The following is a 15,491-nucleotide window of genomic DNA, read 5'->3' as shown; positions in this document are numbered from 1 at the left end:
ATTTGTACATTCAGGTGACTCTAACTTGCAATCGAAGAGGATTTTTCGTGAAAATACACTAAATTTATAGAGAATAATATCATGATTGGCTCAAAAAAATTGTACGCACAGTGCATCCGTGCGTATGCCTAGTTACGCCCATGCTAAATACACCAATTACTATGGGTAGGTTCAAAAAGGTTTTGTAAGAAGTGAATCTTTGAAGGCTTCAGTATTGTAATAAAAGTAGCAGCACTGTATCAAACTGTTAAATGTCTGTGCCTTTAGGAATGGAAAAAATGATAGAGGATGTAATTCAAACAAAACCTGTTTTGAGAAGTGAATTTTTGTAGGTTACAGTTTTGTATTATCAGAACTGGCATTATTGTCAGACTGTCTAATATGAAAGAATGGGTGGGTGGGTGGTTTAAAAAAGGATGTTTAACAAGTTATTAAAACCTGCAGGTATACATATATTTATTATAGTCAAGTTACTTGTTTCACAAAAAGTTTTTAATGTTTCCTTCATTTTCCTTTGTTGAATAAAATTATCAGTTAGACAAAAACATATTTTGACAAGGAAACCCTCAGAGCCTATACTATCTTGACACAGTGAAATGGAACTACTGGTCAGTTTCAACCTCCCCTCACCCCCCATGGAAAATATTAATGCATATTGATTTCCTAATGGCTTTTAAAACACAGAAATGTGAAACTGAAGAGGAAGACAGGATATGCGATTTGATGAATTTCACGTGTGATGAACAACTTTTTTAAGCAGGAAGTCGCAGGATCAATAATAATTTTTGTTGTTTGCTCAGATGGATCTTCTTGTAGCTCAGATAAAATTGTCTAGGTTTAAATGGCATATATATATATCTTTTTCTGATAAAATATACATATACTTTAAAAAATGAATTAATTTCACATAGGTGTGAAACTTGATTGCGAAGTAGTAAGATGTTTCAAAATGTTGGGTCCTCAAGAAATAATGTTTTATTTTCGAACCATTTTAAAGTATAGAGTTTTGTCTTTTAAATGTATACAGTTATATTTTGTGGAACTTCTAAAAGAACCATGATATCTTAAACTGTTGTAACCTGATCATGGCAGAGGTCCACTTCTTTAAGCACAGAGTGCAACTTCTAACTTTCTTAGATGCAGGATCACTAATAAGGGCTCTTTTTTCGTTCTCAGAAAGAAGTTCAAGACCCGGTCAGGAGAGACAGTTCGACTGGTGGATTTGCTGGACGAAGGGTTGAAGAGGAGCGAGGCAAAACTGAAGGAAAAAGAACGGGATAAGGTAAACATGTTTAACACAATGTGTTTCTCATTAGTTTTAGGGGTAAGTGTTTATTACCATCCAGATTCCTGAAATGAGTTTTTCCTACATCAAATTATTCAATAATGCATCTACATTTGTACTGATTTAAAATAATAAAAAATCCCCTTGAAATTATTTAATATTGCAGTTTATATTTCTTGTTGCTGTGTATAAGCATAGGCAACTCAAAGCTTTCATCATTAATTTAACGCCTTTCTATTTTGAGGTGAAATGACCATTGGTATGGGGAATAACATTCCTAAACAAGTTCTTATCACTAAAATTGGCCTAGTTGACCACTAGTATATAGGCCTCGATCCCATGCCTGCATTTTGGTTTAAATATTTTTTGTTATGGAGTTAAGAGTCCCTTATTACAGATTATCATTAAACGTAGGCATTATTTTGTTTTGTCAGCAGTAAAATCTGAACAAAAGCCTTAAAGAAAAATCACTGGCAAAAACAGTCCAATTAAATGAAATAATTGGACTGCTGGCAGGGTTTTGGAGTACTAAAAGTTGCATTAAATTGTTGTTGAAATGGTGTTCGTAGGTGTTTAGGTAAAGGAGAAATTTGAGTAATCGATTTTTCCATTTTTACCCCAAAATCCCAATTATAATGTTTCCCTTGTCATGTGTGAAAATGCTAATTAATTTAGTCACTGAACCCACGTAGATTTATTTGTTATCCAAAAGAATGTATGTAAGGCAGATTTTGGCAGACTTTTACAGTATCCTTAAGGCAATAAGTCTTATGTTTGTATAGACATACATATATATAATACTGAGGTACTATGCAATTTTTTACATCTATATAGTTGGTACAGATATTGGATTGATTCACACCTTTTTACTTTCCTGTGAATGCATGCGTGTGTGCATGTGTTCTGTAAAAAGGTAAAAATCAGTTTCACACCTATTAATAAATTTTAAATAAAAGGCTTCTCAAAGCTGTTGCATGATAGCCAACTGATTCCCAGAGCTCTGACAGGTTAAGTGAGAAAATTGATTTGGGATTATTGTGGTTCCATTTAAAATGCATACCTGTCATATTTTATCATGCCTGTCACATCATCTGCAGGCATGTTTGCGTGTTACAGCTGATAATGGGAAGAATATTACATCTTTCATTAATGAATCGGTACCCTGTGTAGCAAAGGACTGGTGTTTTACTTGCTAAATGCTATTAGCATTCACATAACCAGAGCCAATGCTACTCTGTAACTGTTACTGTCTTTTTATAGGTCATATACATTATTTCATTTAAATGGACTGCTATGCCTCTGATTGCTAATTTATCTTGGGTATGAGGCTTTATTCCCAGAGCTTTTAGATCGATCTATCCCCGCAGGGGGTCTCACTAGATTACTGTCAGATAATCCGGCTTAAATGTCCGTCCCGCCTACTACAAGCTGTAAGGGGGTAATTAACTTTTGTATCCGCCCGGCTGACAGCTATTTAGCATGAACCCCCAGGGAGTTAGGTCAATCTAAAGTAGATCGATCTAATCTCTGGAAATGGGGTCTAAGATGACTAAGAGCACAATCAGAACAGCGGACTAACAGATCCATGGATCAAATATGGCAACTCACTAAAAAGCTTGCCGCTTAATTCCCGATTAGACACTGAATAAATTCCCTGTGGGGATTACGCAACAAGCATTCAAGTGGGTCAGCTATATTTAATCTGCGGATCTGTTAGCTAGCTGTTCTGAATGCGCTTTAAAATTTAGTTCTAAATTTAAAGCCTTACTTTTTTTTTTCAATTTAAATGGGTTCTAGCATATTTCTATAAATTCATTATTATTTTACTTCATTATTATTTTCATTTCATTAATTTATTCATCTTTTATTCATTAACACAATTATTTTACTTCATTATTATTTTCATTTCATTAATTTATTCATCTTTTATTCATTAACACAATGTTTTGTGCTAACTCCCCAGAGGGCCATGTGTAAGATAAGTGTGTACACTTCACATTTTTTACCCTCTTTAAATAAAGTTTATTATTATTATTATTATTATTATTATTATTATTATTACTATTATTATTATTATTATAAGTGTGAAAATCATTAAATTATCATTTTAGGTACTGACTCCCGAGGAGTTGAAAGCAGCTCAGGAAGCCGTTGCCTACGGGTGCATTAAATATGCCGACTTATCTCATAACAGAACTAACGACTATGTCTTCTCCTTTGACAAGGTAATAAGCCATCACTGGGGTTTTGCTTGGGTGAAAAAAAATTGCTGGGTTTTGAACCATTACTTGAGGTTTTGGCTTAAGAGAAAGATTATACGTGATTTTGGCTCGAGTGCAAACCTCATGCCTGGTTTTGAAAACAGTTTATTTTAGGTAAAGTAAATAAAAAGTCCATAACATATTTCTGTCTATTCCTTTGGTAAAATTTGTTTAATATCTTATACTGCCTAAAGATACTAATATATTAAATATCTTATAATGCAGAAGCAAGATGCAGCTTTTCATAACAAGTAGCTGTATGCATAGATTAAGAATAAATTAAAATTCACATTTATCAACCAAGAGCTGTGTTTTCACCTTTAATTTGAAATGAGGAACCGTATTCAGCTTATGTTATATGCAGTACATATTGAATACAACACCTGTACATTGCAGTGGCGGATTTGTGGGGGGGGGGGGGGGGGGGGGGGGGTCCTGACCCCCCCTCCCCCTTTCAATGTCTGAAAAAAGATCACACCAATGATCTCCTCTTGAAATTAGGATTTTGACTAGCTGAATCATAGTTCTAAACAGTACTGCATGGCACAGTTTTCCCTCTAAAATACCATGCCAGGGGAGTTGGGAGGGCAGCTTCGCTTCTGCGGACCTCCCCCTTCAGATAATCCTGGATCCACCCCTGCATTGACAAGCTAGCATGAAGATGCCTGATGTTCAGTTTGATAACAATGAAGTAACTAGAGAGAAAAACCTGTTACAGGAGAAGAGAAATTTCATCCTCTTGCCACCTTTGCAAAATTAAAGATTTTTATCTCTTTCTCTTTTCAGATGTTGGATGACAAGGGAAATACTGCAGTGTATCTTCTGTATGCCTACATGAGAATAAAGTGAGTTACTCCTCCTCTTCCTCCCCCCCCCCCCCCAACCTTCTATTCCCCTCCTGCTGACCCATACATGATCTTTCTTTCACTCTCCACAGAGTTTTGTTTATTGTAATATTTATTGCATTGTAATTTTAATTACGATGAATGACTTCATTTTTAAAGCTCTGCATTATGTGTGTTGAACTCTTGTGCAGGTTTGGTGTTTGGTGATTAACATTTTTATGTGTAACTATGTATCATTGTATGATTACCAATTTGAAAAATTAATGTGTTCTTATGCCATATCTTAAACTTTACACAATAATTATTATAACTCCCTCAAAGCTTTGGTTATATTTTAGTATGCACTGGTATGAGTTTATTTAAAAAAAAAAGTACTTACTTTCAGATCAATTGCTCGAACTGCTGGAGTCACACCAGAGCAACTTAAAGAAGCATCCAAGAGCACAGAATCTTGGAAAGTGGACCATCCTAAGGAATGGAAATTGGCCAAATGCATCGTGAAATTCCCAGAAATTATCCTGAAGGTGGCGGAGGATCTTTACATGCACACTCTATGCGATTACTTGTATGAAATGGCTACCACTTTCACTGAGTTCTATGATGCATGTTACTGTGTAGAAAAGGACAAGAAGACTGGTGAGTGGAACATTATTTATTGTATTCATGTTTTTTTATACCGTTATCAGTGATACTTACAGGCCTGTAGTCAGCAATTTCAAAAGGGGGGTTCTTTTTCTGAAAAAGTGGACCTTTTCCCATTGAAACTTCATGTACCTAGATCAAATTTTACCCAGAGTGGACCTTTTCCCAGCAAAAGGGGCGGTTCTTTCGAACCCCCCGAACCCCCCCTGGCTAAGGGCCTGTACTTACCTCCATCAAGGAATTCACTAATTATTTTTGTTTTCTGTTTGTTTATCACCAGTCTGACTCAAAATATTTTTGACTGATTTTGATGAAATTTTCAAGATAGGATCACAAATGGTCTTACTTTAAAGTTATAAGATTTTGGTGGTGTTCCATTGTTTAATGGTTAATTATAAGTTAATTATTTTTCTTTGTGAAGGTTTGCATTATGTAAGTGCTTCACTAATTATATTGACTTTGTCAGTAAATCACTTATTAGATCATGCAGTTCAAATGTGTCAACTGAACTGATTTCTACTGCAAAAAAAAAAAAAAAAAAAAAAAGAATATGAGAATTGATGATGCCATTTAATTAGAATATATTTATTACTTTCAGGGGAGATTCTTAAGGTGAACATGAATCGTCTGCTTCTTTGTGAGGCTGCAGCTTCCGTCATGGCTGCTGGGTTCAACATTCTGGGAATAAAACCAGTGGGAAGAATGTAGTGGCGACACCTATTGAGCAGGGCAAAATCTACCAGTCGAAATTTGACAAAGTTCTGTAAATTGAAAAATCATTGATGGTTGTTGCAAAATGATATCTGCAGTTGAAACAAAATCAAACACTTGTGGTGGACATCCAGAAGAAATATGGAGGCAGATCGTTCATAATTTAAACAGAGGAAATATGGAATATAGTTTATACCACTGTGACTGTTATCACACATGGCTTCTTAGATTTATTCATACAAATTGTATTAGGCATACTCTGGTCACAGATTATACATAGAAAAAGCTAAAGTTTTTTTGTTTTTTTTTTTTTTGGGGAGGGGGGGCAATTTGGATAATCTAAGGAAAGTAACTTGATGTGAAATTTTAGAATGGTCAAAATTCAAAACTGAATGATTTAAAATCATTACAAACAGTGCAGCTTCCTCAATATTATCTTACACCAGTAGAGTCGAACTGAGAAGCAAAGAAATGAGACAACGAAAAGTTGGGTTATTTCTTTTATTCTGCAACTACCCCAACTACACTAGTAACTTCTAAATAATACTATTATACTTCTATTAATTATAATAATAATAATGCATGACAACAGAGTATAATGATCTACTTTCAACAAAACATAACCATGTCTGGTTCAATAACACAAGTAAAGAACTAAATGGTTAAATAATCCCAATTTACCCACAACTGCTACTACTTATAATAACAAGTAAAGATATATATCTTTATATGGATTTTCATTGACGGACACATGTAAGGTTAAATGTGATACATATAAGAAACACTTCAAACTGAATCAAATTTGCAACATAACATAGCACTGACATAATACAAGGTAGACTTGTAGCATATTCACAGAAAATTAAAACCCAGTTCACACAAACAATAGCTATAACTGGATTACAGAGCACCTGTAACTATTTTCTTACTTGCCCTCTGTTCACTCCATTCTCACCACCAGGGTTTTTTTTTTTTTTTATCCATATATTTACCAAAAGTGCGAAATAATTCACCCATAATATAACTGTATGGGATAGCAGGCAAAAGAATTTGATTTTCCAAACTGGAAACCTATAAATTATAAATAAAACAGCCTTTCAAGTCCTTATTATTCAAAAATGCGAAACTGTAAGTTCTATTTGAAAAACCTGTCAAAATTTTACTTTTTCTCTTAACTTCTTAAAAAACAACTTATTTAGTTTTGAGTTTCTGTTGGAACAAATGGTTAATGGGACCCCCCTCCCCCTCTTCTCACCATTTTGCTTGAAAAGAAGTGAACAGGAGACAAATGAGCAATACGCTGACGATTTGTACTGATGCAAAGTAAACATTGCCAGTTTCCATCTGACCAGATACTGACGAACAATGCAAATCTCTGAAGGTATCAGTGGCTTCAATGTCTGCCAACATATTTGATACACTGCTAGCAGAAATGATCCTTTAGGCCGCATTCAGAACAGTGGACTAACTAGTCCACGGGTCGAATATGGCCGACCCACTTGAATACTTCCCCACAGGGAATCTATTCAGTGTCTATTAACGGATTAGAGAGCAAGCTTTTTAGTGGGTCCACTGTTATAATGCGTCCCTAGAAATAGATAACACCTGCTCTCATAAATCCAAGATGTCAGTTGGATGGCTGGGATGATGGGATAAAAAAAGCCATATGGTCACTACTATGCTTCTGAGAGCATCCAGTTTGAATGGAAGTGGCACACCTCAGCAAACCATCAGTATATGGCTCTTCTTGCCACGAGCTTTTTGAATCAACATGATAAAGGGTACAGAATTAATGCCTCAACAAAACGTGTAAAGACAGTATATTGTTGGACTTAATTACACTGAAAATAAGTGGCACTGATTTAGTGCCTCAAATTTATAGAAAAAAAATATTCCTATTCACAACAGAATAACTTTATAAAACAACTTAATATTAACCAAATGTTTTGGCTAAGATATATAATTAAAACCGCATTTTTGTATACTTTGCAAAGTTCTCCCTCTTCTTAGCTTCAATTTCAATCCATTGCGTGTTATTTGCACTTAATTTGACATCCAGTATTTCTATTCCAGTCATTTCTCCCTGGCTCTCTCTAATCCCAGTCATGGTAAATTGAACTAAATAAAATTACACCCATTTTTTTTTTCTGTAGCATAAAAGCAAAACATCATTCTACATACACGCATTCAGAATCACACAACACAAATATCATAATGTAATGAACAAATCAACAACCCAAAGTGAATTTAAAATTATGATAATAATAATAATAACAAACTGCCATCTAGTTACCACAAAACCTAACTCTTTGCACTTAATTATTAATCGGGTTATGCTGAATAGATATATGTAATTACCACCAAGCTTAAAATACGATGCAATGGTAATAATATTTATAATAATAATAAAACATAATAACTGTACATCTTGTTTATCCACAGAAAAGATGAGTATGTGCATTTTTTTTTCTTCTGTCCCTGCATAGTGAAAACTTACTTATTATTACTCAACATGGTAAGCTGCTAAGGACGTCAATATCACTGAATACAAATTGAATACCTAACATTTTTTTCACTACTTGTAATCTAATACATCACATACACAAACCCAGTGCATGTAGGGTTTACTCCACAGTTTGGCAAAGCAGGGGCTGGAGTTTCAATGATTTCTGAAACTCTGCGGGAAGCCACTTGGCCAGATACCAGATACTGAAGAACTTACAGCTAGTACGTGTCAGTTAATACAAGTTGGCAAACTCGTAACACTTTTATAACACGACAGGCTTGTCCTAAATATAATACAGAAATTTTATGCTAATGTCATTCCTTTAACCACAAGAGTACCCCATTCCATTGGAGCCAAAGGATTGGTGCCATGAAGTCATACAATATAAATTATAAATATGCATCAAATGTGTCAATTTCCTTCAAATGGACTCTGCAATCCCCTCCCATCCCCTCCTCTCCTCTCCCTTTTCAAGTTAATTTGCCACCAGGAGCAAACATTCAGCCAAGTTATTCATCAATTGAAATCCTCCACTCATGTGTGTGTGTCTATATGCTCAATCAAAGGAATGAAATGATGGGGAGGATGAATGAAGTGGGGGGGGGGGGGGGGGGGGCACACATACAGATAGCCAGATAAGCAGCCATCGCTCATTTTTCAAATCAAATCATCCAGTGTTAAACTTTCAAAAAAACCTGGAAGACTCAGAGGACCGTGACACATTCAATTCCTTCTAACAAGCAATCTAAATGGTGCAGATAATCACATTAGGGTCATATTAAAAGGGTTGGCAGCTGCAGACAAATGTAACATTCAATCCCTATTTAAATATTATCACAATTTCTTTTAAGTGCTAGCTTTCTGTTATTATCATAGACTAAGACACCAAAGAAAAAAAAGTTGTATCCTCATCCGTTGGATAACTACTAAACATATTGGAAAAAGATTTCATCTTACTGTAGCATATTGAAATAGTCATTCTATTATTCAAACAGTTGAGCGGTGAACTGCAGTTACTTGGTATAGACACCAGATTGACCAAGTTCCCTGAAAAGTAAACCTTTGGTTATTTTCTAGACTGTGATGTTGCACTATCTGATATAGCCCTGCATTATTCTCGTAGAATTATCGTAATTTATGACAAAGTCCTACATAAGCAACTCCCATCATTGTCACATAAGCATTCGGTTTTATATTCCTTTTTTGTATTTTCATCTTTTTTTATATTTTTTTCCTTACACTTTGCTTACAGACTTATATTTATTTCCAGAATATAATTTACAAATGGGCAGTTCTTGCTGGTTAATTTTCATATTCAACTAAGTGGCAAATAAGCAAAGCATTTTCAAGTAAAGGCTGTGTCTAATATGAACTGACATCACGGTCACCATTAATATTATTGGCAGCTAATTTTTTCATCCCTTCATCCCTGTACATGCTGAACTTTGAACTTTAAAGACTATCTACATTATACTGAGTTTTTTTATTTTTCTTTGCTAAAAAAGCTCATAAATAAAAATGAATGAAAAGATATGGGAAACTTCTGAATCATACTGCCATTATAATCTATATGATGTAAGCTTTTTTAGCGCAGGATGTATATGATTAATGGGTTTGTCCTACACACTCAAGGGGTAGATTTTATCTTACAATGCTCACAGCTTCGCCTATGGTACTCCACAGTGAAATCCAAACTTGAAATATCCTGAAATATGTCTCCAGATGTCTTCTAGAAAACCAAGAAGGTAAAAACCTGCCCCTGCTCTAGATGGTCAAAGGGAATTCATCTTCATACCCTAGTGCAGCTAAAGGGGGAAAACAGCCAACATTTTAACTTAAAAAGCTGAGGATGCATCTCCAAGGCTTGCTCTCACACTGACCAGGCTAATATACCACGGCTAGAAAATATACACCTTAAACTGTTTGACACTTCAACAAAATAGTGATTGCTGAGTCACTTATCCATATATATATATATATATATATATATATATATATATATATATATATATATATATATATATATATAGTGGATAAGACACCCTATAAGGAGCACGCAACACCACCTCCAACTTGGCCATCTCATTTTAATAATAAATTTTAAGCAACTCACTGCAAGCCAGTAATAAAATTCACACCCTTCCTCAACCAAACTGATGTCTTCTAGTAGAAACTTGGTCTTCTAGTAGAAAAGGTTAAAAGATAAACAAAATCATTGACATTAACAGATATATATATGTGTGTCTATATGTATAACTACATTATATATGTCTGTATGCTCTACTATCTCTACTGTTACCAACCTCAAAACTAATCCACCACTATATTCTCAATACAGCACTGCTGTACAATTTCACAGACCAAACTTTTTTTTTCACTATTTACAACTTAGTAAGCATTTCCTCTGCTGCACTCAAAAAGAAAGAAAGAAAAATCAAACAATCCCTTTGCTGTTGTCTTCTTTTTATCCAGATCCGAATCAACCTCTGCACAACAATAGCCACAAAATACATTGGACAAACAGATTAATGGTCTTAGTCTACAACCACTCATTCCCACAGCCCAATATTTCCAAGTAAAAACGTGTACCAATACTATGCATTTTTTTTTACTTTAGCACAGGTGATGGTGGCAATTATCCTGAAGTATACCTACAATTATATATATGCAAGAAAACACGCTTGAATTCAAAATGATGGCTGGCCTCCTAAGACCCCAGTTGTGGGTTACCATTTCAAACACAAAAACAGGTTTTTCAAATTTCTCCCTTTCTTCTTAAAAACTAATGCAGTTTTCCGTATACGGTTGTTTCTACTTTTTTCCTACCGAGATCAAGACAAATCAATAATCTATCATCATGGCCAAAGAAAGCAAGTCTTTTTTTTCCAGCTGCCTTAAACCAGAATGAAGAGACATGTATGAATACTGAGCTGTCCTCTACAGGTTTGTATATCACTTGGGTTGATCTTGACATTTTCAACCCTTGGTAGTTTTAGAATCCTCTATTGTTTCTCCTTTACTCTCTTGGCTTTTTGAGCTTGCTTGAGTAGCAGTTTTAGTCTGATCGCTGCCCTGGGCCTGAGCAGCGGATTTTGCTTGAGCACCTTTTACAGAAGTGTGGTCATGTGACTTAGATCCATGGTCATGTGACTTGGCGGTGTGCGACTTGCTGGTCTGCTGGTGATGATGATGGCTGTCCCCTTTTCCCTTCTCATCCTTTTTTGATTGGTCAGTTTTAGATTTGCCATCTGCTTTCTTAGATTGGTCACTAGGTGTGTGCTTGGGATGCTTGGTATGGTCCACTCCTTTAGCTGTTGCACTTTCAGACTTGCCTTGGTCGGGTTGATTGTGGGAAGAGGAGTGTCTTGAACGACGCCCTCCACCTCCACTAGCACCATCTCCTTTGCTCTCAGAGGACTTTCTTGCCCTTTTTCCGCCACTCTCAGAGAGATTGCGACTTCTACCAGATATGCTACTGAAATGGACCTCTTGCTTGCCTTCAGCAGTTTCCTCAACCTGTGAGAAGCAAAATCAAAATATCAAACATGTAAATTCATAAGTTGCAGATGATAAGGGGTAATATGACGTAAACTTCTTTAAGGATAAATTTCCAGTCGGTGCTAAAAACTTTATGGCCGATTTACACTTAGAATCAAAAGGGTCTAAGAATCTACTGGCCCAAAGCAGCAGAAATAGTAAGTGAAACCAATAAATAAAAATAGAAACTTCAACCATGCAGTTATAAGTAACAACAACAAGAAATCCATTTTTTTAATTCAATTATTTGGCAAAAGGGAGACCTGATCCACTCTGAAATCCTCCAGTCTCTTGTACTTGGCTAACCAGCCCTTCAGCTTGGGTTCCACTTCCAGAGTGTTCTTTCTAGAGTATTTCAGGAAAGCCCAAAACTTTTCCAACCCATACAACTGACCTGGAAATCATCAAATAAAAATATGGTTGCAATTATTGCAATTGCCATCAAGGTGATGTTTTGTATTTTCATCAGCAAAGGTTTCTCTGTCTGTTTGTTTGTAGGCAAGATTGCCTAAAACATTCTTCACAAATTTTGATGAAATTTTCAAAATTAACAGTCATTCAAGGAGAACCCATTGGAGTCAAAATTTCAACCGACTCTGGGCCTCTTAATAATAGTTAAAAGACTTAGCTTCTGTAGCTTTACATGAAGAGATCAGAAAAAATTAAAACTGCACACTCAACTTTTTGGCAACATTTGTCTTGGAACAGTTTAAGAGTCTGTTAATTACAATTACAACAAAATTTAAAGGCAACTCCAAAGCCAACAAATATATAAATAGTGGACTATGTACAGTAAATTAACACATTCGTCTATTGTGCATTTTATATGCAAACAAAATTTTTAATTTTAACAAGTAATAAGTTTGAAGATGAAGTCCATTTCCTACCACTTTCATAATCAGAAATGGTGTCTTCCATGAAATCTTTGAATACTTCAGGTCGGAACCTCTTCTCTAGTCCATAGCTGTAGTAGCGGAACAGACACTCCAGGCCATATCTGAAGTAGACATATTCCGTATTAAAAAAAAAAATTGGTTGAGTCGTCATCAACTTGTTCTAGCTGACTAGCTAAAGAAAATCTCTCCACCTCTAAGAATTTATTTTTAAAATCTCTCCTTGAGCAAAGCTGAACACAAAATTCAGTCTTGCAGTTTTGACGCAGTTCTGACTAAGTTTTCTTTGGTGAAACAAGACCCAGGTAGATCAGAAATATTAGCCTCACTTGTTGCCACTGAATGATCACATTGCAAAAAAACTAAAAAGCAGGCATGAACCTAGGTTTAAAAAAAAAAACTTCTGAAAATTTATCAAGGGACCCAACACCCAAGTTCACAGGTAGATGTTATTCTCTTTCTCACCTGTAACCGGCCTTGGCATCTTCCAGACAAAGTTGTCTGAACTCCTGGTACATCTTTTTGTTGAAGTGCTGACGCAGGAAGAAAGACCAAAACCTGAACAGTGTGTTCATCTCTTGAGACATTCCAACACCAAGTCTTTTACGCTCTGAAATAAGTCCACAGATGAAGGTCATTTTTCTTTAAATATAATCTGAATCTGAAAATCTGGATTGAATTCAATGCCAGCTCTCTAAAGCGCAACATTAACTTTATGAGATTCATCTAAATTTTCTTAACAATAATATATTCTAAAAACTACGATTGCTAGACTATGTTGACACATTTTAAAAATACGAATACACAAACTGTTATGCTTGCCTCATGCTCACTTGATGAAAAATATATCACATAACAGGATATCTTTCAGCTAAACACTTCTCAAAAGACACCTTCAAAATATGCACTGTAATGCACACCCAAAACAGGACTTGTCCTCATCTTACATAAAAGATATTACCATGAAAGGCATGACTGGGTTAACTCTGCCTGCATATCACTGCTACCATAACTTACCCTTCAAGCACTTAGCATGATACTTATGGTAGACATGCCAGACAAAGCCGTTGTCTTCCAGTAAGGAGTGTGACGGGTGTTGGAAGGCAGGGAAGGTGTGCGGGGTGCTGGACAACACCGTCTCTGATGGACTGGAATCAGAAATATTGAATGAATTTCAACAGTTGTTCTTTTTTCGTTATCACATCCATACTGAGCAACTTATGGCAGCTGAAATCACAAGAATGTACCAATTTCAATTGCTTGTAATAGCATCTACAGCAGCTAATAAATATACTGGACATTTTGACACTAAACATTTGTTAGAAAGAGTACAAAATAGGCAAAAAACCAATAGGAAGTGCTATAATCTCCAAAGACAAGCCTATTCCTTTAATGTCTAATATCACATCTCAATACAACACTCCTGACAAAGTTAAAGCCATGCCTCACCTTGCTGACAGAGACGTTCCAGAGACGGTTCTCTCTCGGCCACTTGGTTTGTGTTCCTTGGAGTCCATGATCCACCCCACGTGGCTCTCCACAGGAGGGTTACTGCTGTGCCGGGTCTTACGCTTTCTGGGGGTCTAATAGAACATGGAAATTATATTAAAGACACAGTCATTATACTACTGTACTGGGTCGTACGCTTCCTAGGGTCTAAAAGACCATGGAAATTATAATAAAGACACAGTCACAATACTGCTGTGCTGGGTCTTATGCCTTCTAGAGGTCTGACAGAACATGGAGATTACATTTAACACTCACAATGAGTTATACATTTTTTTTTTTTTTTTTTTGTGGAAATAAGTGAACTTTTCCATAAATCCCCATAGCCATATCCAAGACTGTTCACAGAATTAGGATCAGTTGACCCAAGTTTTTAGTTTTTCATTTACTTTCATAATGGAGACTGGTGAATTTCGCTCTTGGTGGTCAAAATGTAAGGGCGTATTCCCAGACATTTAGATCGATCTATCCCCGTGGGGAGTCTCACTAGATTACTGTCAGATAATCTGGCTTAAATGTCCGTCCGGCCTACTACAAGCTGTAAGGGGGTAATTAACTTTCGTGCCTGCTCGGCTGACAGCTATTTAGCATGAACCCCCAGGGAGTTAGGTTGATCTAGTTTGGATCGATCTAATCTCTGGGAAGGGGGTCTAAGTTTATAGTTCCAAATTTTCTAAGTGGTATTGGAAAGTTCATACATTAGGGAATTAAGTGAAAAACTCTTAATGGTTTGGAAAAGACATCAGGTGTGATCTTTAAGTAATTGTTTCTGTTACTAATCAGTGAAAAGCAAATGCTTTGCACATGTATTAAAACCTGTTTCCCAGTAAAGGACAACTAAAACAATTTATTATTCCTCAGCTAAGAAGAATTAGTCATCTAGGTGAAGGATTTGGCCCTCTTACCCCTGGTACTCCAGTGTGTCCCTCTTTGACCACGGGGTAAAAGCGGGGCGCCTTCGGTGTCCTAGGTGTCCTGGCTGACCTTGGAGTAGTGGGGTTCTCAGATATATCTGCAGGGAGTGAGGAAGCCTGGTCGGGTATTGCCGGGGCTGCAGCAGCACCAGATCGAGGGATTGCCACACCATCTGAAGGAAAGATAATCATAAAAATAATTAAAATAAATAAATAAATAAATAAATAAATCTTCATTGACCTACAAAATCTACCAGTAAAATATTGCCTGAAGTTTAAAAAAATCCGTTATTTTTTAAAAATAACTTTGAATTACACCTGAAGATAAAATCTCACTTCAGTTACAATGACCTTTCTATTTTCCTTAACATCTTCCTCTCCAAGGTAAGAT

The 15,491-nt window shown here is 35.9% G+C and overlaps 2 protein-coding genes across 2 annotated transcripts in view; one reads left to right on the top strand and one right to left on the bottom strand.

Annotated features, from left to right (window-relative positions):
* The window catches only part of LOC106162319 (arginine--tRNA ligase, cytoplasmic), a 41,095-nt gene extending 32,232 nt beyond the window's left edge, over positions 1-8,863 (top strand). The window contains exons 11-15 of the mRNA XM_087009298.1: positions 1,177-1,282; positions 3,397-3,510; positions 4,333-4,391; positions 4,777-5,027; positions 5,632-8,863. Of these exons, the coding sequence (XP_086865424.1) occupies positions 1,177-1,282; positions 3,397-3,510; positions 4,333-4,391; positions 4,777-5,027; positions 5,632-5,741 (640 nt within the window). The 3' untranslated portion in view covers positions 5,742-8,863. The remainder of the gene's footprint in view (positions 1-1,176; positions 1,283-3,396; positions 3,511-4,332; positions 4,392-4,776; positions 5,028-5,631) is intronic.
* LOC106152353 (la-related protein 1) overlaps positions 6,232-15,491 on the bottom strand; it is a 36,123-nt gene continuing 26,863 nt past the window's right edge. The window contains exons 14-20 of the mRNA XM_013525905.2: positions 15,092-15,273; positions 14,130-14,263; positions 13,698-13,828; positions 13,146-13,290; positions 12,675-12,784; positions 12,051-12,181; positions 6,232-11,766 (exon numbers count right to left, since the gene is read on the bottom strand). Coding sequence (XP_013381359.2) covers positions 11,227-11,766; positions 12,051-12,181; positions 12,675-12,784; positions 13,146-13,290; positions 13,698-13,828; positions 14,130-14,263; positions 15,092-15,273 — 1,373 coding nt within the window. The 3' untranslated portion in view covers positions 6,232-11,226. The remainder of the gene's footprint in view (positions 11,767-12,050; positions 12,182-12,674; positions 12,785-13,145; positions 13,291-13,697; positions 13,829-14,129; positions 14,264-15,091; positions 15,274-15,491) is intronic.

This window comes from Lingula anatina, chromosome 3 (assembly GCF_051362555.1).
Source record: "Lingula anatina isolate TDL-2025a chromosome 3, LinAna3.0, whole genome shotgun sequence".
Classification (NCBI taxonomy): Eukaryota; Metazoa; Brachiopoda; class Lingulata; order Lingulida; family Lingulidae; genus Lingula; species Lingula anatina.
This window is presented reverse-complemented; position numbering and strand designations above follow the sequence as displayed.